This window comes from Pleurodeles waltl, chromosome 6 (assembly GCF_031143425.1).
Source record: "Pleurodeles waltl isolate 20211129_DDA chromosome 6, aPleWal1.hap1.20221129, whole genome shotgun sequence".
NCBI lineage: Eukaryota > Metazoa > Chordata > Amphibia > Caudata > Salamandridae > Pleurodeles > Pleurodeles waltl.
Window position 1 is genome coordinate 340,199,507 of NC_090445.1, and position 21,790 is coordinate 340,221,296.

The 21,790-nt window shown below is 43.4% G+C and overlaps 1 protein-coding gene across 2 annotated transcripts in view; it reads left to right on the forward strand.

Annotated features, from left to right (window-relative positions):
- The window catches only part of CDH24 (cadherin 24), a 507,414-nt gene that overhangs the window by 315,087 nt on the left and 170,537 nt on the right, over positions 1-21,790 (forward strand). For both annotated transcript variants that reach the window (XM_069238226.1, XM_069238227.1), the window contains exons 4-5: positions 7,292-7,411; positions 13,146-13,313. In XM_069238226.1, coding sequence (XP_069094327.1) covers positions 7,292-7,411; positions 13,146-13,313 — 288 coding nt within the window. The remainder of the gene's footprint in view (positions 1-7,291; positions 7,412-13,145; positions 13,314-21,790) is intronic.

Here is a 21,790-nt window from a genome sequence, read left to right on the forward strand (position 1 = left end):
GCTCTCAGGGTCACCATACTCCATGTCACCATAGACTGGTCAGTTGCCTCGAAGGAGTAAGGTGAAGTGAGGGGAGCCATAAGTAATGCATCAACCGGGAGAGCAGAGTCCCAGGTCTAGTGGTGGTGACTCTGGAGGCTAGGCATGGAGGGGAACAACTCTAATGGAGTTGAATGTCAGCTTGGCTTGAGGGGTAGAACTGGGTACACTGAGCTAGAACATGAGTACTTTTGAAAGGTGCTGCTAGGGAGAGCATTCTGTGGACTAAAAATCGATGACACAAAAACTGTGTGGCTTTTTTTGGTGCATTCCCCGAGTCAGATTCTGGAATTAAGAAAGCCCTGTGTATCAGTTCCAAAGGCGAGGCTGCGTATGTTCACTGGAGAACGGGTTAGTGAATGCTTAGGAGCCAGGGGCCGGGCAAGGGCCTCGCTGGATCACCCGTGGCAGCAGTGGTCGATCAAGCACAGGCTGGGCTCCAGAGGACGTGTTGGTACCAGCCGGAGTACTCCACAAATCTTTCCAGTGGTAAAAATTGGATTTTTAAGTGAAATTACTTTATTTCCGAAGGGTTCTAAACGTAACACGTCCAAAATTATGGCCGTCAAACAGTTCCAAGAATGAGCCGATTATTATTATGTAACTTACAAAATCGCTTGAAAACGCACAAAGCTAGCGTATGATGTTTCAGCACCATGGACAGTGACTTTTACTGTCCGTGGTGCTGAAACTACGCTGTGCACAATAAAAGTCTCTGTCCATGGTGCTGAACCGCCTCGCTCATGTAATCCTAGGGAGAGATTTCAAATCGGGGAGAATGACTGGTGGTGGGTTTGTTTGGGTTAGCGACCCCTGGGCTTGAGCACCCAAACCTTTAACAGCTGGAAATGGTCGCACTTCACACAATAAGGCGGCAAGGGTTGCTGCACAGTGAGTTCTCACTTTCTACCACAAAGGGGGGCAATGTGTTAGATGGGCAGCAGCAGTGGCAGTCAGGACCCTGATAGTGCTTGTGGCTGCAGGGGTGTGAGCAGCGTGGCATCTCAGGCGCATCGACCCTGTCCCTGGCTGAGCTGACCTCGTGATGCACCGGTGCTGTCGAGCCACAGCCCTGTTTAATAAAGAGGGACCGTTCACCCACTGGGGTACCTGGGCTGGATCGTATAGTGGCTGTGGTCAGTTATTGAGGCTCCAGCACATCGGAAGCGCAGAAGCATGGTCGTAGAGTCATGACCTCACACTCAGACATCTTAAGCTGGGCACTGGGGAACGGTTGCCACGGGAACCTGGGAATCCTCTTAGGTAGCTCTCATGGACCACTAAGGAGTGAATTTGAAAGCCAGCATCTCCACCATTGCGAAAAGTGCTTCCCACACTACAGGTAAGGGTGGGCTTTCACACCTGGGATGGAGCACACACTCACCTGTGACTTCTGGATCCTTACACAGTTGGAGCCCAGGAACCCCCAATTGTCCCCATACCCCACGAATATGTTAGAGATTCGGGCGCTGGGGTCCAGAAGCAAAGTATGCCCCGCTTTCTGGAAAGGAGTTAAACACCACTCCGTGCCTGAAGCACATGACCAGAATACTCACAGGAAGTGATGAGAGGCCCAGTGAATGCAGGCCGATTGGGAGCTGTAAAATCGTGACAGCGCCAATCGCAGATGATCATCTATTAAGTGAAAAATACCTCCCCAATGCTCACATTACCTTTAAACAAACAGTCAAGGTCGAACTGACATGAAAGATAGTATACTCGGCCAAACAGTTTCTCCTGAGAAAAGCAATTCCACACAAAGGCAGGCCTTGCTTGGCACTGGGAAATTTGGGGTTTTATACGAAGGTAGGACATGCCCAGCTCTCTCTCTCACATACATACACCCCCACATGTATGCAGGCATGAACATCCAGTTAAAGGCATTCGGTCAGATTTAACTTCGCCTGGTATTCTGTGTGGATAAGACTGTTGGGCTAGAGGGTCCCTGGCTTTTAGAGGGGTGTCCAAATGAAATCAACTCTGGGTACACCACAGAATACTTCGGCACTGAGAAATATAGACTTCTAGGGCGCATCATAAGTGCCACCCTATTTGGTCTTGGGGTTTAGAGGTCACATTGTGAAAACCGGGTACCCCACCAAGGAAAAAGAAGAAAATGGCATGGGTGTAGTGAGATGCCCACATCTAGGACTTTTGTTCTCAAAGCCATCCACACAACTCCCCCATCCACCTGCCTCCTTCTTGTCTTTCTCATGCCCTTTGTGCTGGTCTCACAGTGTGACCACAGTCTCCCATGGTTTCTATTAGAACCTATTAAAACTAGATTTTTCTCCCACTCACTTCTAGGGTTGAGATGGGACAGAATCGCCTTTAACCCTGCTTTATGGGTATCCCAGAGATGTGTCTGATGAATGTATGAATGAATGAGACAGTGATGAATTACAATGTGATATCACTGTCCGCAAGGTCATGTCTTTGTGCAAATCTGAAATATTTTGTGTGTAGTCAAAAGGAAAGTTTAGAGAAGAGAGAGTGCAACGTCCATGGCCACAGAGCCAGGAAATTCTTTTCATTCAAATTGATATCAATCACACTCAATGGCAGTAATGCCAGTACATATCAAGGCCCACCCACTTCCCTCCAGCTAAGTCTGTTGTCATGTGAGTGGGAAGAATCTGTTTTAACTGTAATCAGTGCCCTCTTCTTGTTTCTTAAGCCACCTCTACCTGCACCAAGAACATGTTTTCAGACCTCTGGTATTCCGTTTGTATAGTTTGTGGGTTGTCTTGCAAACATGCATAGCTAGGGCCAGGGTGCAGGTCTTAGAAGATGGCCGCTCATCTCGTCATTCCTCCTGACAGCAATCACCTGTGGGGTGCCATTACGTCTGTCATCACAGCCTCCCTCTATGATCCCGGGTGTTGCACCCCTGAGATACACGGCAATGTCCACATGCCATATTTCCCAAGGTACTCCCTGGTCATCTTTGAGTTGTCCACAGCATAAACAACAGACCAGGCTCAAAGAGCCACAGCTGTCCTCACAGCCTCGCAGGTTACCACATACATAAGGGCACCCCTCTCCAGCATGAGAGTACAAAGCAATAGTGGTGCTATAGGTTTGAGAAAAAACACAGTAACAAGGGATAAAGATCTTAAAACAATACACACAGCTGGTAACATGTTGCCACTCCCTCTCTTAATTCACCTCCGAAGGTCAACCTCTTTTGTTGATGTTGTGGTGCGAGGTTTTTAGTCGGTTGGACCAAGGTAAGTCCTGTAGAATCCAGCAAGAAACAGAATCCAGGATAACAATATCAAAAATCCAAGCTGGAAGCAAATAAACCCCTTCTAATACAGCAGTCTGCCTGAGACTAAAGAGTCAAGCCAGTTACAAAGGAATCACTCCCTTTTAATTCGTTGGCAGTCAGATGGGAGTGAGTTCACCAGTATTCTGAAGGTTGGCTTTCTACTGTTGCATTACCTGTACTCTTGCTTCTTTGGAGTGGAGACATTTGAGTAAGGCAGGCCCAAACATCCCTTTAGGCCTCTTTGTAGGTCCTCCTCTTGTTTGTCTTCCTTGCATCATGGTACAAAGAGGAGTATCTGCTGTGCAGCTCCACAGGTAAGTGGTGCTCAGAAGCCAACGAGACCTGGCCATCTAGGATTGTCTCAAGGGACTCGGGCTAGGCTGGCAAATGTTCTGCAGTAGTGTGGGACAGGGATGCGCAAATGTCTTGTGGAGCAGGGGGTGCACACAGGTCTTGTGGGGCAGGGGTGCACAAAGGTATTGTGGGTGGATCAGGGGTGCACGGTTTTCTTAAGTTCTTGGTTGTCCCACTTTGCAAAGCATGCTAACTTTCCCAGTTTACCTTCACACATGTTAACTTTTTCTGCACATAGCGAGGTCATTTTCACGCTGATTTAACCGAGGTTAAGCTGTAAAAATGCAGTTTTTCTCTCTGCAAGTTTATTCTTTATTGTCCTTTCCTATGCACAATGGCACATATTTGGATATTTTTTCTTTGTAAGTTTAATTTTGCTGACCTTTACTATGTACAGAGCAGATGCGCAGTAGCATAACACTGCTATATAATGAAGTATATCTTATAATAAGGGCCACTGGAATTATGCAGCAGGAGAGGGGCAAATTATGCAGCATGGTTGAGATAACTATGTGGCAAGAAAAGACAAATTGTGCGGCATAATGCAGCACATTTTGGAAAAGCATTATTTCAGAATTTTTAAACTTGGTAACACTCTCTGTGCATCCGTTGCACCTCCTTATTATGAGTTTAACTCCTAAATATAGCAATGCGCAACAGAAAGTGACCAATTCAGCTTTGGAGAGGGCCTTCCACTGCAGACCAACATGTGTTGTCACATTTTTAGTAACGTTTGAACGACTGAGCTAGAAACAATTTTTTTGTTAAAATCTGCAGATTATGTGGCAGAGGATAGAGCGTGTGGATTATGCGGCAAATCTATATTCATGCAGAACTATAATACCATTTTGTTAGTGTAAAACAGCAAAGCGAAAAACCAATCAACCTTTTCCAAAGAGTTACATTGAGGATTAAAAGAAGCCTTTAAAACTTTGCAGGCTTATGGTGCAGAGCCCGGGAGTGGGCCTCCACAACCGGGTTCTGATGCAGTCTGTGGTTCAGAGGAAGCTGGTTCAGGGTCAGAACTGGCTGCTGAGTTCCTTCTGTTCCTGGATCACATAGGGTTTGAAGCAGGTGCACAGGTGATCAGCTGGAAGGGGTACATGCACAGTGAGAGCAGGTGTGACAGATTCCTGGTCTGGTATGGGAGGGTGACTGCACTTGGACTGCATCAGCAAGACGCAGTGTTTTAATAGTTTTAGTATTTCAGGTTCTATATAGGATTCCTAACAGCAGTGCCCCTCCACGTAGATCATCCACCTCAATGTGCACTTAAGCCCCCAAGCCGTGTTCTGAAACTACCACTTCCAGTGGCCACTAACCTGTGCAAAGAGCATGCAACCACTTTGCTTCTGGGCCTTACTCTCCATTGGCTCTTGGTCATTCTCATAGACTCTCAACGTGAAGGGATCACTGCTGTGTTCAAAGCCCGTAACCGATTGAGCTACTGACCATGTTCATATACTGTCCCCATCCTATGGATCCCTTGCCACTTCCATAACCTGTCCACATCTTGGACCCCATTCTTGTTCATTGATTGTCCATATGTCATTGGCCTCCAGCCAAAGGGTCAGATGAACATTTTCTGAGGCTGAAAACTTCTTGTGTCCCAGGCTTTAGTCATAGGGCTTTTGTAAAGATGCACCTGGGGGCAGATATCCACGGTTGCGTTACAATGATACAGTAGTAAATAACACTTCACTGTCACATGCCCTGCAGTTCAGTCTCTAGAACATACACTTTGGTCCCACTGCATCCACAGCCTACTTACAAAAATTCAGATGCTGCATCAAAACAGTTCCTGAATTTTGTAGCAGGACACCAGAATCTCCAGAACGCTCTTCCTGGATTGTTTGTTCTTGGTAGTTTGTTTCCATGGACGTACTTCTTCCCAACAACATGCCACTGCGCAAGATAGCTTTGAGGTCCACCTCCTCATTCTTGCATTCTGTCACTTACTGCCATGTAACAATGCACAATGAGCAAATAGGTTCAAATTAGATACTTATTTGCCCTTAGCCGCCGCCACCAGTACAGAAGCAAGTGACACCTGAGGAATCTTACAAGATCAACCTCTGCTTCACATTCTAAATTACCTGGGCCCCACATGTACCAAGCTGAGGTTAAGAGCCCAGTATGACGCCTCACCATCCACCAAGTGGCCCCAGAATCTTGTTATTAACCATTCACCCAATTGGTAGGTGTCCGGAATAAGCCATGCATTTTCTCCCTAGCAGCAGCATGCTGGGAACCACCAGCGATAGTGAGAGACAAGGGATTCCGCTGGAACCAAGGGTGTTGCGATACCTGGGAGTTAAGATATATCATGCAGCTGCTGACCTCAGGGAAAGCAACCTGGGGATGGCTTTAATGGTCCTGAAGGGAAGCACGGTGTTCTGGCACACACTGAGGCTCACAATCATGGACAGAACAGTGCTGACAAAAATGATAGTCCTGACTAGGTTGCCTTCAAAGCGATGCTAATGTGATCAGGGGTCTGCCCTAAGAGGAAACCATGTTTATTAATGGTGGCTTTCTGCTGTTGGATGAAAGTGCTTAAGCAGCTGTGGCCTTGGCCTTTCTATGCCCCAGTATTGCCTCTGGTGGGACTGTTTGCACCCAGAAGTGGCTTTCTTACGGCACGCCGAATGGTGGAGTGGACAGAAGCTGACTTGCTGACGCTGGGTCGCTATTATGAAGAGGGCTATAGTAGCTGTAAGCACTGGCAGAGGACTCCCAGGAATTCAGTTCCTGCTGTATGGGGTGCTCATCCAAGCACTGTGCAGGCTGTAGGATAACCAGGAATCACCCACACATGGCAGAGGTGCTAATGTGGGCGAGGGTGGAGGAAGAGGCATTGTCCCGGAGGACTACAGAGATCCTCACAGGACACTAAAACAGACCTGTTGCAGGAGGTGGTGGATAGCTTTGAAAGTCCTGAAGCAGAGACAACTTGAATGAGAGGGACACTGAAAGGCGGGGGTGAGCTGGACAGGAAAGAGGGAGATGAGAGAGCAGGAAATGACCCAGGGCAGTAGTGCAATGACCTAACTGGGGAAGGCCCTTCTCCATTAAGCATAGGCACTGATCTAGAACCTCCTGCCGCCTCACAGGCACCACGTTCACAAAAATAAGCAATAAGAGCATGAACACAAATTTGAAGAAGTTAATAGTTATGTTAAATCTGTTTATTAATTACGGAGGCGGGTTGTGGCTAATGTTTGATGGAATTCATGTACTACTAAACAGGGGTGGGCGACAACTAACCGAATTGCTGTACAGGTTGTATACTGTTAAGCAAAAACTCAATAAAAAAAAAAAAATTTAACTCACCCAATTGGCTTTTAGCCATTTCACTAAGTGTTTACCTAATGGGCCCGAAGCCATGGTCCATGCTGTCCCACCATGATAGGCCTTCACGTTTTCACTCTAAAGCATTCTAATCTTTGGTAGCTCGATGGGCATTATACGTAGCCATTGACTATTAAGAGACCCTTCTGGTTCCATTCTCTTGCCTTGAACTCTTGCAGCATTCTATGATGTTTCTTTTTCGTTCACTTATTGTTGCAGTTGCCTTCAGCAGTCGTACTCCTTCTGACTCATGTTCTTTTGTTCTCACCCTGCCAGGAACATCAGTGATTCAGGTGACTGCCAGTGATGCTGATGACCCCACATATGGCAACAGTGCACGGCTTGTCTACACTGTCCTCGAAGGGCAGCCCTTCTTCTCGGTGGATCCGCAGACAGGTATGGAGGCTTGGCCTACAGAAGAGACTGAGTGTGACACGCAGGTGTGTAGTTCATAAGACATCTTACGGAGAAGGAATGGAACCAAAGATTTGTTCGCTGCTGGTGATGCACTGAACTATGTTGTGCACACTAGAAAGAGGGAGCAATAGAAAGAGTTGCATCCCCTGGATCCATTCAACAGAGGTGAGGCAACAGTTGATTATTCAGCCATTCACACTAACACAAGCTCACCCGAGAGGTGGAGGGGAAGACATGTATGAGACTCATGAGTTTACACAAGAGCTTGAGAGTGGTGTGCGGCAATGGGACTACCCTGAGCCCACCAGAGAAGGAGAGTGGCTAACAGGAACTGAACTGGGACTCAGTGGGCCCACTAGAAACGTGGAGGAAGAGCCAGCTCTGAGATCCATGGGACCACCCTGAGAGTATCAGGGAGGAGAAGTGACAGGCATGTAGGGGGCCCTAAGAACCTTACAGTGTCTACTAGAAGGAGGAGGAGGATAACATAAAGGTATTGGGTGTTTGGACTACCTGAAAGATAGGCAATGAAAGGCTTCGTATGGAGCTCCAGACTGCTCTTAGCCAAACACAGAGAAATGCAACAGTCAGGCATGGTGCCAGATAATCACCCAATAGATGGTGCCAATAGGCAGGTATTCAGCAGTTATTCCACCGGCATAACAATAGACCCTGCAGCCCCTGAGGTTCAGAGTGGGGCGAGCTCCAGGGGCCCCTTCAGCACAGTACACTATGGACGGGTTGCAGGCTCCTAGCCCGAGAGCTCCTGTGTGGGTGGGGGGGCAGAGCCATTCATCTACTTTGCAGGGGGGCCTCCTCAAGTTTAGTTACGCCACTGAGTAGGTCCACCTTAGAGGAGGTGTGAAAGGCACAGATGGAGCTGACAGATGACCCAGAGCTCACCAGACAACCACAGTGACAAAAAGGTAAAAAAAACAATCGGAACATCTGAAACTCAGGTGATGGGGACGTGACTGGAGATTGTGAGACACACAGGGGCCACTATAAGGTCACCTGAGGATAGGGAAATATAGGTGAGGGGACCTGGGCGAGCTCGCAAAAAAGGGAAGGACTATGTACTAGGCTATATGACGAGCTTTTAGATGAGGAGCCAGGACCAATACAGGTTACATGTCAAGCAGATAGTTGGGGGGCACAGGTCCACCCTCCCCGAAAGACAGCAGAAAGCCTGTTGGGTGTGGTGCCACCGGGATAACCTGGTCACAGCATTACGGAGGAATCGCAGACAGTATTCATCCACGGAGCCGCCCAAGATACAAGAAACAATAGAAATGTATGGGGCCTAGGGAATCATCTGGAGAAGGGTGATCAATTGACAATTTTCAACAGGGGAACAAGTTAATATTCTTAAGAATTTTCTCCTTGGTCAAAATGACCTCGGAAACTATTTCTCCGTGTTTTAATGATTGTAACATTGCCATCCTTTTGCTTTTTAATACAACTTTAATGACCTTAGCGTCCAATAGGGCTCAGCCCTTTCGGGAATAAAACAACAGGGAATCCCCTGAAGGCATTGATGCCAGAATGCCACCCTCGGCTTCTGTTTTTTCTGCATTCATGTGGAGGTTCTGTCAACACTGGCATAGTTCGTTGTGGCTTTTAGAGAAAGGTTTTAGACTATTGTTACCTTTAAAATATTGATTCCGTGTTAGTGGTTGGTTTCCTGATGATCTGTTTCTCGCCACAGATGCCACTCCTATCAGTTATTTTAGGATAGGAAAGATTTGTTTTTCTAGAAACCTTTTAATTCATTCCTTCCTTTTTATAGGGCAAGCAGGAACATATTTTTCACTTGGAAGCATGCAGTGCTTTCAGGGACATCATGCCAACATTATATAGTGTGGAACCAGATTATTGTTGTTAGAATATCATCTGACATATATGCTGTCGCCTAAATATCATTTACAAAATTTTTCTCCCATTGAAATTATTAGTATAAAATATACACCCGAGGGATGATATTTTTTAAATTATATGTAGGACACAACATTTATGTTAGACAATATTTCCCTATACAATATGCTGACATAGAACCAATTATAGACAATTATGTACTGGTTAACGGCATATTGTCCCATTGATAATTGCCAGTTTTGTCAGATAATAACCCACGAATTGTAAGGAAAAGGTCATTTATGCCCCTTGCAATGTTTCAGAGGTGGTTTCACCATTGCCATTGGTGAGTTCATATCATACCACAATAGCCATCATAGACCATTGTGGGCAGTTTAGCTTTCTGATCTAAAAGGGCTTAAGGTCTGCCTTGCAGGCCACACCTGAACCACCCAGAAAAATAAAATGTGCAAAATTACTGAGTAATTTTCCATGCCAGTTGCTTCTCTTCTCATCAGTACTATCTTTCTCCCTCAGTGTCGAGCAAGAGCTTGTCAGGTGCACTTATTTTTTTGAGGTACAGATTGACATCATTGTTAACTGCCTCAACATCGCTCACCACAACATAGCCTCTTGGTGTAACATTGTTGTACAGTGTCAAGGGTCATTTGTATTCATGGTGCTATTTCACTTTAAGGCACTGCTGACAGTCACCATGATCATCGATATAGTACAGTACAATGCATTGCTCACTGTGTCACTAGAAAACACCTTCACCCAACTGAAGAGGCCCTACAAGGTCAAAACTGGTCTCAGGTTGCAAGTGTTCTAGTTCAGAGAGGAACTGGTCTGGCAGTTCAGGATGAACTGTTGATACTGGAGCAGGGCCAAGGTTGATTTGCATATGGCTGAATCTAATCTGAGGTGTCATGGTGGACATAAAAACAATGGACTTGGAAATAGCGCAGAGTAATTGCCACTGACTTAGGTTAATCCAAGTATTTAATTCATAACTTTTTTGTATTCTTCATTGTAATGTAGGTTGCCCCCCTCATGAAAATACTTATACAGAACAGCTTTAAGTAGAAATTTTCCAGGTGCTGGGGTGCTTATTGCCAGCATTCTACCCGCAAAGAGTCTTCCTGCCTAGGTAGCACCACAAACTCCTTACAAACTCCTTACACCACAAACTCCACTACCCTCCATCCCCTTGCTTCGTCTATGTTGGATGGTAATCCCAGTGGGCCAGTGGGCTGGCTGAGAATGCCCTTCCTCCAACTCTTCCTGTCTCATGGTGCCGGAGCCTCCAACATGAGGCTGAAGCCAAAGTTCAACCAAGGTCCACCATGTTGATTACCTCACCAACTAACTTCACCTCCAATATCTATATCCTTTGGCCTCGAGTTCTGCTGGGCAGGTCCATTCTTCAGCATACTCATGAGGGCAGTGGTGACCTCATCCAGAGTCAAGAGTTTGTATTTTACTCTTCCTGGAATATTCATTGTGTCTTGAACTGGGAGACAATTGTGATCCTCACAGCTTCCCTTGCTTTTTCCTGTTCAATCAGAGGGCACAACTGGAGTGGTGCCTCACATTGGAGCCTCACCAAGAAGTGCCAACCACTAAGAATGGCATAGTTCCTTATCATGTATTTATTGAGGATTTATTGAGACTTTTCTATTATTTATTTATTTTTCATTTATAACATGCACAACCACTTTAGAGTGCATTAAGAAGTGAGGCTGTGATGAAAAGTTAGATACATACAGGGTTAGCAGACTCACAGAAATGATCAAGTAATTAAACAGATGGAATTAGTTTTTTCCTTGAAATGAACACTTTATGTTCCTCTCTTTAAGAAGGGGTAGGGTGCTTCACAGTGTTGAAGCCGGAAACATGCAGCTGCAAGCACCCTGTCTTTGTTGGTGGAATCTTTGAACTTTGAGGATGGTGATGTTTGATCTTTCTAGTGGCCTAGGTGGTCTGTGTTTGATTATCCAGGATTTGATCCTGGATTTGAGATATGAAAGGCCTTTGCGTGGAACAGCTCTATGGGCCATAAAGGAGATGAATTTCATTTGTGCATCCATGGGCAACCAGTGCTGCTCTTTCAGCACTCCGTAAGTTCAAGCTGAATTAACTCCTTGATGGTTTATACTTCACATTCACACCTTCACTGTTGCTCCTCAGGCTTGATTTTTACGCTGCCACAAACTGCATAGAGAATGCATGGGGACATGCTTCTTTTGTGGTGATCAGCGATTTTTGGGATGGGCTCAAAAGAAAGTTGCTGTCAAAATATGAGCTTGTCTCTTTTTTGGAATGTTACATCAGCATTACAATATTAAGGGAAGCAGTAAGAGAGTCATTACTTCACACTCACGAGTGAGTGATGCATGCTTTGTCAGAAGATTAACCTTTTACTATTATGTAGATAAGTGGTTCTTACCTACTATCCTGGGGTTCTATTCAATTTTGTTTTTAGATCACCACGTACACCACTGGATTACCCTACTAATCTTCCTTTATAAGCTGATATTGCAGTGCAAATAGAATAGTGGTGGGCGATATATTCCACTATCTGGCGGAGTTTCTTCCACTCCGCATTACGCTTGCAATGTGAAGTTCCGGCCAAATTCTGCCAACCGCCACGTGGCAGAGGTTTGTCTTACACGCAGCTCACTAACAGTAAGTTGGCGAGCCCGAGCAATATTTGCATCCCCTAGTACAGTTTTTGGTTGCTAAGAGGACACTTGGCAAGATTTCTCCAATGTGGGAACTACAGGTGGTTGCGACCGTTCATGCTCAGAAAGCTGCCGCTAGAGCAGAAAATCGACTTGAGCAGCAGCAAAATCAACATGAGAAACTGCACACTCTGGTGCTCCACTTGGTGCCATTCATGCTGATTTTGCAGTGTGGAACGAGCTCCTGGTGCTAAATCACAGCAAAAGTAGCACGACGTGCCTATTCCCGCCCATTTGCGTAATTCCGCAGATTTTCACAAAGTTTTTTTGAAACTCCACAAGTTTTGTCCAGGCCTAACAGGGAGCCTACACACTGTTGATGTCCACTATACTTCGTGCTACTCTTTGGACAGGACTCAACATACAAGGTTCTCATAATAGCCTCAGATGGCTTATGCAGACGGTATGGGGTGCAAAGATATGATCTGCACATGGTACCAGAAACCAAGCCATTCCTTGCCAGAGTCATCAGTACTAGAAGTGAAGCAGCTACTCACACATTGCTGGAAATATTCTGTGGTGGAGATGGGATGGGATCTCATGCAGAGTCCAGGCACACACTGACCAGGCACTACTGCATTTTTAAATGGGTGAGCGATAGCTTAAAAGTGTGTTTAAATAGGGACAGGGTTCTTGGAGCCCCTCCTTGCAGTCGTTGTTCGTGAAATTTCATTCTCAAACATGTCACTGGGAGTTCCTGTGCTAAAGAAGGAAAGGTTATTCACATGTTACAATAGTTCTCTAGAGGGCCTGGACGTCACAGAGGGGCGAGGGACGTGAATGCTGCAAAATCTAAACTGAAGGGCTGCGGATGGGAGGCATCCTAGGGGGCCTCTTTCCTGGTCTACCGGGCTCTGCTTCTCCCTAGAAGGAAGCGAGACCTGGTAAAGTTTAAGATCTCTCAATGTGACTCTTTTGTAACAAAAAGCGATAATAATACATATATTTTTCTAGCCCTGAAAGGAGTGCTTTAGAGTTGTTTTTTAACTCTGGGGAAGTACTTAAACCCTGACATCTGCATAACCATGCTGAGAATCTTTGTTACAAGCAAGCATCTTTTCCCTCTGCGCACATTCTCAGGTTGTGATCTCTCTTCTGTATTTTCCCCTCCACAGGAGTTATCCGAACTGCGATCCCCAACATGGACCGAGAGACGCAAGACGAGTTTCTCGTGGTGATTCAGGCCAAGGACATGGGGGGCCATATGGGAGGCCTCTCTGGGACCACCACGGTGACAGTCACCCTCACCGATGTCAATGACAACCCTCCGAAGTTCCCCCAGAGTAAGCACTACACTTCAACCAGTCTCTTTCTCCATCTGTCTCTGGCACTCCTTTTGGGTCTCAATTTCACCACCTGTCTCCTCCATGATTCTCGTTCCTTCTCTGATCATGTGTCTGCTAAATGTCTGACCTAGCCCCACCGACCTTCCTATCTCTTTGTGCCTGCCAAATGTCTGATCTATCAGCACCCCCACCTCCCTACCTCCTTTTTGGCTTTTCTATCAGTCTCTCCCTGTCAATTTCATTCTCTGCCCATTACCGTTCTTTTCCTTTTGAGTATTAACTATAAATCATGGGTAAGAGGAAATATATGACCAAAATTGAAATAAGCTAGGAATGTACATGCACCTATAAAGGAGCTAAAAATCGACAAGAGGAAATGCAATCATTTAACACTTGGAAAAACAATTTGCTATTTGTTTGTCATTGCGTTCAATGCAGGTGTGGAATGCAAACTTAGGTTCAGATTTTATTTTTAGGCAACTAAAGACATCATGCAACATACATTCAGCCACAGGAAAGAGGGAATTTAAATTAAGGGAATAGAAAGAGGAATTGTTAGGGAGAGAGAAACATCACTACTTAAGCAAACATGATGAGGTGTGTCCAGATAGATGACAACCCTCAGACAATCCTCACTACAAAATGACTCATTGAAGTCACATAACATCTGTGTTTAGCTTTGATACAACAAGTTTTCTTTCCAAGGTAGCCTAACGACATCAGTCTTGAATCCAGCTTCCCGCACTAGCCTTCTCTGCGGCTTTATGCAGTGGCAGGATAATCCTTTGGTAGGCCAATAATACTCGTGTTAACAGCTTCTTATAGCAGACTCAGTATAGAATTATCAACAAGCAATGAGACAAGAATACAAGTATTTTATACAAAGGTTTCCACCATCAGACTCATTATTTGAGATACTTTTCACCAAAACACTCAAACTCTCACAAGACCAGAACACTGCAGATAAGTGCCTGTGTCCTTTCACAGACCTAGGTGATCATTCACCAAAAGACAAAATTGATGCATCAGTGTTGAAGTTCAGTGCTTGCAGCACAAGATGTGTTGTTGCGAGCATTCCTGGTGCAGGTTCAGGCAACACATTTGTCAGTTTCTTGACCCATATTATTATTATTATATATATAAACAAATTTGAGAAAAGCACCGCAAAAGTATCTGATTCATTAAAATTTTTAGATTTGAATCCATTTTATAGAATCTCGAGTCAGAACATGGATGGACGATCTAGTTGGCTGGCAACCTCATGCACTAGTGCTCCAGTTGAAAACACATCTCGCAAAAACAAATCTTACAAAACCATCAATTTCAATGCAGAAACTGGTAAAATCTTAACCTATGCAAGTATCAAGTCTAGCAACTTTCATGGCTACCAAGGGATGAGAGAAGACTTCGTCTTGACGTAAGCTGTGGTGGTGGCTCACAAACTTAAACAATCTGGAGCCTATAAAATGAAAGGAAGAACATTCCATGAGAAATTGTGGGCTTACCATCAGTTATTTAGCTCAAGTGACAGGCTGTCTGCCCTCACAGAAAAGAAGCACAAAAACATGATATATAAGTCAAGAACTAAACCAGATAAACTCTCCATTTATTAATAGTAAAATCATCTAATGATTAAAAACATTAATTAGACTTTTTATATTTTTAAAGAGAAAGTATGTGTCCATAGAAAACATGGTGGAAGTGAAAAGTAAATGTCCTAGATGCCTTTTTTTCAGCCAATAGTGAACCCGGTGGACTGGCAGGCCCCCAGCTACACTATAAACTGGACCAATCGCCTGTTTTTCGGAAGTCAAAAACCTGGACAAGGTAAGACATTATGGCCAAGACAGGCTCCAAGAGACCAAGTATGGAATACTCCTGGTCCTGATGAATTATTATTTTTTATGTCAAAAGCCATGAGTGGGACGAACGTGAAAATTGTAGCCCAAAGGCCTTTGCTGCTGGGTAACTTTACCACTTTTTTAGACTTATGCCTTTCACTTTGGAACTCAGTCACTTTCTCAAAACCTGACATTCTTCAGTAGGGCAAGGTTGGGAGACATTTCCAGGCATAGCTACATGAGACTGGCTACCTGGTGTCTTTGCCAGCAGGCATGTGCAAAGAGGGCAATTGCTGTTTGCCCCTTCCTTCCAGTTCCACCCCTGGAAAAGGGAACTTTGTCTCAACTTTGTCTACTTCTTTAGCTCAACCTCTTTCCTCCTCTCTGCCTCTAACTCTGTCTCTGTTTGTATTTTTGGGATCCAGTGAAAGGCATATATATATTATTGATTTTAACTTTTTGATAATACAATAAAATGTTTTACCTGTTTTTGATTGACCCCATTTCAGAAACTTTGGCATCAAGCAGACATTGATTAGTAGAAACCGCTTATGGAAATGCACATCTGTTCCGAACAAAGATCCCCTAAATATGTCTTTCCCAGGGCCCCAAAAATCCTTAAGAAGACACTGTGTCTGCAGTCCCACAAGTCCCATGAACGTCAATGCAAAAGGTCAGAGGCAGATAAAACAGGAAAATCCTGTCAAGAGTATCTGCAGGTTGCCTCTGCATCTTGTTTTAATCCTACTAAAGCCAAAAAAAAGTCCAAGTTCCAACTTCACATGAGGCTAAAAGGCTTACGCCTTATCCTGCAGTTCCTAAATGTTCAGGCGCACGTCCTGGAGAACCAGGCCACATATTGCAGTGGGAGACAGGCTTCTCAAACATTGCTCTCAGCTTAGGCTTCGGACAAGGCCCAGCCGCACCTGTCTGCTGGTTCCTCTTTCAACATGAGTTTTACCTTTTATCCTCACATTGACTTTCATGAAGCCAGCTTCTATGAACCCTTGGAAATGGCTGCGAGTCCTGTGGACTCAAGAAGAATCAGGATTTCCTAAGTTCCCTCACAGGTGGCAGGAGTATTCCTTCCACAGTCTCTTCCTCCCTCCAGGATCAAGCAGCATTTTCCTTTTCAGCTAGTAGGAGCGTCACAGTGGGGAACACAGTGCAGGTTTGATAAAAATCTTTGAATCTCTACTTGTAAGTTTCCCATGCTGATCCCTCTCAAACGTTCATATTTTTCTGCCCAAACCTATCGCAGAAAGCACTTTGTAACAATGATGGGCGAGAGCCTCAGGCCTGTATCTCTTGCTGAGCTCCAAACCCTGCCCTCGACTTGCCCATTCTAATCTGGTGCCTCCCTCTCCACTTCACAGAAAAACCCTCCAGCTGGATGCCTCATGTTTGGTACTCTCTGGGTTCAAGGAGCCAGTGTGGCCTGAGGAAATGGCTTAATTAAAGTATTTTTCCACTGGGCCTAGTCTTTGAAATGTGAGGGGGAATTCAAGGTCGGCCTGTCTGGCTTTGGTTGAGGAATGCCCACTTTGCCCTGTTGCTTTTCTCTCCCACAGGATCATTATCTTGCCAGCAGTCCATTTCAGCCTAAACTCTGAGATCAGCAGGAGACAAACGCTGCCTCAGCTAGCCTGGTGATTCCCAGGGAAGCAGAAATGAGCTACCTCTGTGATTGTGACATTTGTACTACCAATATAAGTTAAGCAATGCATTAGTCTTCCGATATATAGTAAAACTTTGCAAGAACAAAATGTGTCCCTAGTCTGAGCTACATAAATATGCTGTCTAAACATATAGTAGGCCTTGTCAGATGGAAAGCTGTCACCATTGTTCGCAGTAGAAGACTCTGGGTATCAGAACTACTGAATAATGAAAGTTTAGAACAGCTTGTGTGTTTCACTGCTGGAGATTGCGCTCCTGGGATCTGTCAGCTGCACAGCAGATTTTACAAGGTAAAAAGCACATGGTAAGAGATGTTCAGCAGGCTCTCACTGCATAAAGGTGCACAAATTCTAGCAGCGGAGGTCCAAAAAAGTACATTAAAAAAAGGAAACCATGCAAAAAGGCAAATTTTTACATCCACAAAGAAAACATCATGTATATACTTCCTAAATCCAGCCACACTAACTTCCCTCATATATTAGGGCTGAGTAAGTGTGGTAATCCAACAATGAACAGATTGGACTAAGAGTTGCAGGTAAGATTTATTGTAAGACAAGAAGCAGCTTCACACCCATCCGTGTCCACCCCCAACATTCCAACCTTCCAGCCCCTAACATTCTATCATATTAACAATAGTGGCTATAGGAGCCTATTACAAGCTTACCACACATCCCCCTCCCTTTTAAAAAAAAAAATATATATCCATTACCCAACTATACACATTATTATACTAATAATAAGCAGAAGGATAACACTATTAACCCGAAATAAATTAGATACAAACACAATATAGATTCAAAAATAACATACACTAATATATAAATATATATACTTTGTACAAAATATGGTTTTACAAAAATCATAAAGAAATAATGATTCAAACTGGAAAATGGATAACATTACGCTACTAAATAACATCTTAATTCATTGCAATATCCTTGCATTTCTCAGGAAGCTTTATATTACGGTGGCTTCTGCTATAAATTTGTTGAGATTCTTTTTGCAAATTTTTGGAACAATATGGTATATGTTCCTCCTCCACGACATTGCTCAAACCGGAATCAATGACCACATTGGGAAGTCTATTTAGAACATTCTCCCCCATATTGAAATGAACTTTTGCCTTACAGTCATTATACGAATTTTCTCTAACCTTATTCAGGTTCCATTTATACATCGATGTTCTTCTCAAATTCCAAATTTTCCCATCTTCCACACGGAAAGCTTTGCTGAAAACTTCGACCACTTTCTTAGGTTCATACCATTTGGGAATACCTTTCCCAACTAAATTCGGAAGCTTCATTCTTACATAGTTCCCACACTCAACTTAGAGTTTGAAATGTCTTTCCTCACTCCTTTCACCTTCCTTTGGTGTTCCATCACTTTCCTTCTAACAGCAGAAAAATCCACTAGAACATTGTTTTGGCTCTTCTCTCTCAACCACCAAGGAATAGGTTTACATCCTACAATTCAAAAGGTGAAACCCCAGTGGCCGAATTGGGAGATGTCCTATATATTAACAAGGTTGGTTGTAATGCTTTTTTTCCATGACATACCACTCTTGACAGCAAATTTGATAGATTCCTTCACTACTCTATTGAACCTTTCTACCTGACCATTTACCTGGGGATGATAATTAGAGATTCTTTGTGGATAATACAACATATGGCAAGAAACAACTCAAATTCACTACTAATGAATTGGGGCCATTGTCCAACACAATCTCCTCAAGTAAACCTTCTCTATAAAACAAATTGTCCAAGAATTCAATCACCACATTAGAATCCACTCTCTCAACCATTTGTACTTCTGGCCATTTTGAGAAATAATCAATCAAAACAAGAGCAAAGGATGATTTCTTTGATACCGCTGCAAATGGACCCATTATAGTGATGCCTAGCCTTCTCCAGGGACATGCAGGCACTTTAATACAATCATTTTCCACAACATATGCTTTAGCAGTTTTATCACTGCCCGCGCAAGGAATACATTCTCTCACCCAATTGTCTACCATGTCATCCATTTTTGGTCTCCAGTAGAAATCTCTAATTCTCCTTTTAGTAGATGACATCCCCGGATGACCCACATGAGCTAGATTAACATTTTTCTCCACAAACTGTGTGGAGGCACAACTTTAGCACCTCTCAAAATAATGCCCTTATTGAACATTAATTCATCATTGACCTTGTAGAAAGAAGTTAATTCCCCTCTCAATCTCCTTTCTTCTGCATAACCTTTGACTAAATATTCACTCACCAATTTCAACACCACTTCTTTTAGTAAAGATTCTTTCCACGTATCTTCAGAAATTGCACACGAAGATTCACCAGCCATACACTCATCCTTCAAATCCTCAATAGTATATGCCACATCATATTCATTTACATCCTCCATTTCCTTAGCATCAGTTAACGGAAAGCGTGAGATGCATGAATGTTTTCTTTACCAGGAACATATTGTACAATGCATTGATATTCTTGCAATTTTGCAGCTAGGTGACCAAGACGCGCTGTCAATGTCCTTCCACCACCCGCTGATAACATATTAATTAGAGGTTTGTTGTCAGTTTTGATTGTAAATTTTGTTCCCCACAAAAATTGTCTAAAATGTTGAACAGCCCACGTACATGCTAATAACTCCTTTTCGATGACAGCATAGTTTCTTTCAGAGAGATTAAGAGTGCGTGAAGCATATGTTCCAGTCCACTCCTTTCTTTTATCCTTTTGCATAAGAACTGCACCCAAACCCACATCTGCTTGCATCTACAGCCACTATGCACATTTTACCAACAATGTAAGGTTTTAAACAAGGAGCATGAACAATTTCCTTCTCTAAAAGATCAAATGATCATTGCTGTAACTCACCCCACTCAAATTTCACATTTTTCGTGAGCAAAGCTCTGAGAGGATCACTTTCGCAGCGTAACCTTGCACAAATTTTGCATTAAATTCTGTCAAGCCAAGGAAGGACAACAATTGTTCCTTAGAAGTAGGAGTGGCAACATTAACTATTGCACCTACATGATTTGTTTTGTGTTTGATTCCCTCCTTTGAAATTTCATGGCCTAAATATATAACAACAACTTTTCTTTGGAAACAACATTTATCCATTCTTAAAATCAAACCCTTCTCCTGTAGTCTATTTAATACTACATGTACATTTTTATTGTGTTCGTCATACGTTTTCCCAAACAATAGAATATCATCCTGAAAAGCCACCACACCTGTGACCCCCTCTAAAATAACCTTCATCAAACGTTGGAACACCAAAGCTGCACTCGCTAAACTTAAAGGCGTCCTCAGAACCTGATACATTCCCTCCGGTGTTTCAAAAGCAGTAAGATACTAGGATTCCATTTCCAGTTCCATCTAGTGGTACGCACTTGCTACATCAATAGTTGAAAACACTGCTGCACCTGCAAGAGTAGAAACCATCTCATGCAAATTAGGTAAAGTATGCCTATCAATCCAGAACTCTTTATTTAGACTGCGCAAATTCACACATAAGCGTAACTCGCCTAAGCTTTTAACCGAAATCACAACAGGTGATACCCAAGGAGAGGATTCAATTGGTTCAATCACTTTTTTGAAGCATAAGTCATTTAACATGTCCTTTAGTTTGTCCCTAAACACCAAAGGCACCTTCCTGACTTTATGTCTAACTGAAACAGACCCTTCTTTCAAAATATTCTTATGTTGGAATCCTTGAAATTTCCTTAACTCATCTTTAAACAAATTTGGAAACGAGCATTTTAAGCCATTCACAAAACCAATGTTGTCTACCTCTGATGTGATAACCAACACAGCTGGGAAAGCATTTGAATCTAACTTCATCCCCAACTCTTGCTGATGTGGGCATCCCAAAATGGAATTTCCCTTCTTCCCTTCTTGGCCACATAGACCTTTCCTTTAGTTCTCCTACCATTAAATTCAGTGTCAGACCAAAAGTATCCTTCCGAATCAATTTTGTGCCCAGAATAACCACCAGGTTGTACATCTGGAGGATATAACTCCCGACCATTCCATAAGTCATCGAATTTTAATTTTCCAACTATACTCTACCATGCGCAAGAATCTACCAACAAAGAAATGCTTTTCCCGTCCATTTTCAAACTACATTTAGAAAACCCTTTGGTTTGTTTAGCAGAAACACAAAGTACAGAACCACCTCTTAATGTTTCCGAATCAAATTCATCACATATAACACAGTTAATTTTGTTGGACATAATAGCTCTGCACACCCTTCCAAAATGTCCTTTTTTTTTAATTGTAAACAGAATTTGTCTAAAGCTGGACACTCTTTTTTATTGCCTACATGGTACTGACTACCATATCTTTCACATAACATGCCATTTGTCTTCCTATATGTACTTCTAAAGTCTAAGGGCCTGATTACAACTTTGGAGGAAGGTGTTAATCCGTCCCAAAAGTGACAGATATACCACCAGCCGTATTACGAGTCCATTATATCCTATGGAACTCGTAATACGGCTGGTGGTATATCCGTCACTTTTGGGACAGATTAACACCTCCTCCAAAGTTGTAATCAGGCCCAAAGTCTTTTTTCTGTTTACCATTGACTTTGTTTTTTATTACATTAACTTCTGAATTGACATCAATAGTCTTTTGATGCTGGCCTCTAATCTGACTCATTAACTTTTCCGATTGTTCAATACCTTTAACAATATTTATTATAGCGCTCAATGAAGTCTCTCTGCCAGACCATAACCTTCCCTGGATTTTTTTACTTTTCATCTTCATCATTATTTGATCCCGAAGCACCTGATCATATGTGATCGACTCGAATTCACAAAAACCAGCCAGCGCTCCTAATACTGAAACATAGTCTTCAATAGATTAATCTTCTTTTTGAGAACGAGAATAAAATTTGAATCTTTCTATGACTGTATTTATTTTTTTCCAAATCTTTTTTTTTTATTTCTACACTGCTTGCTCG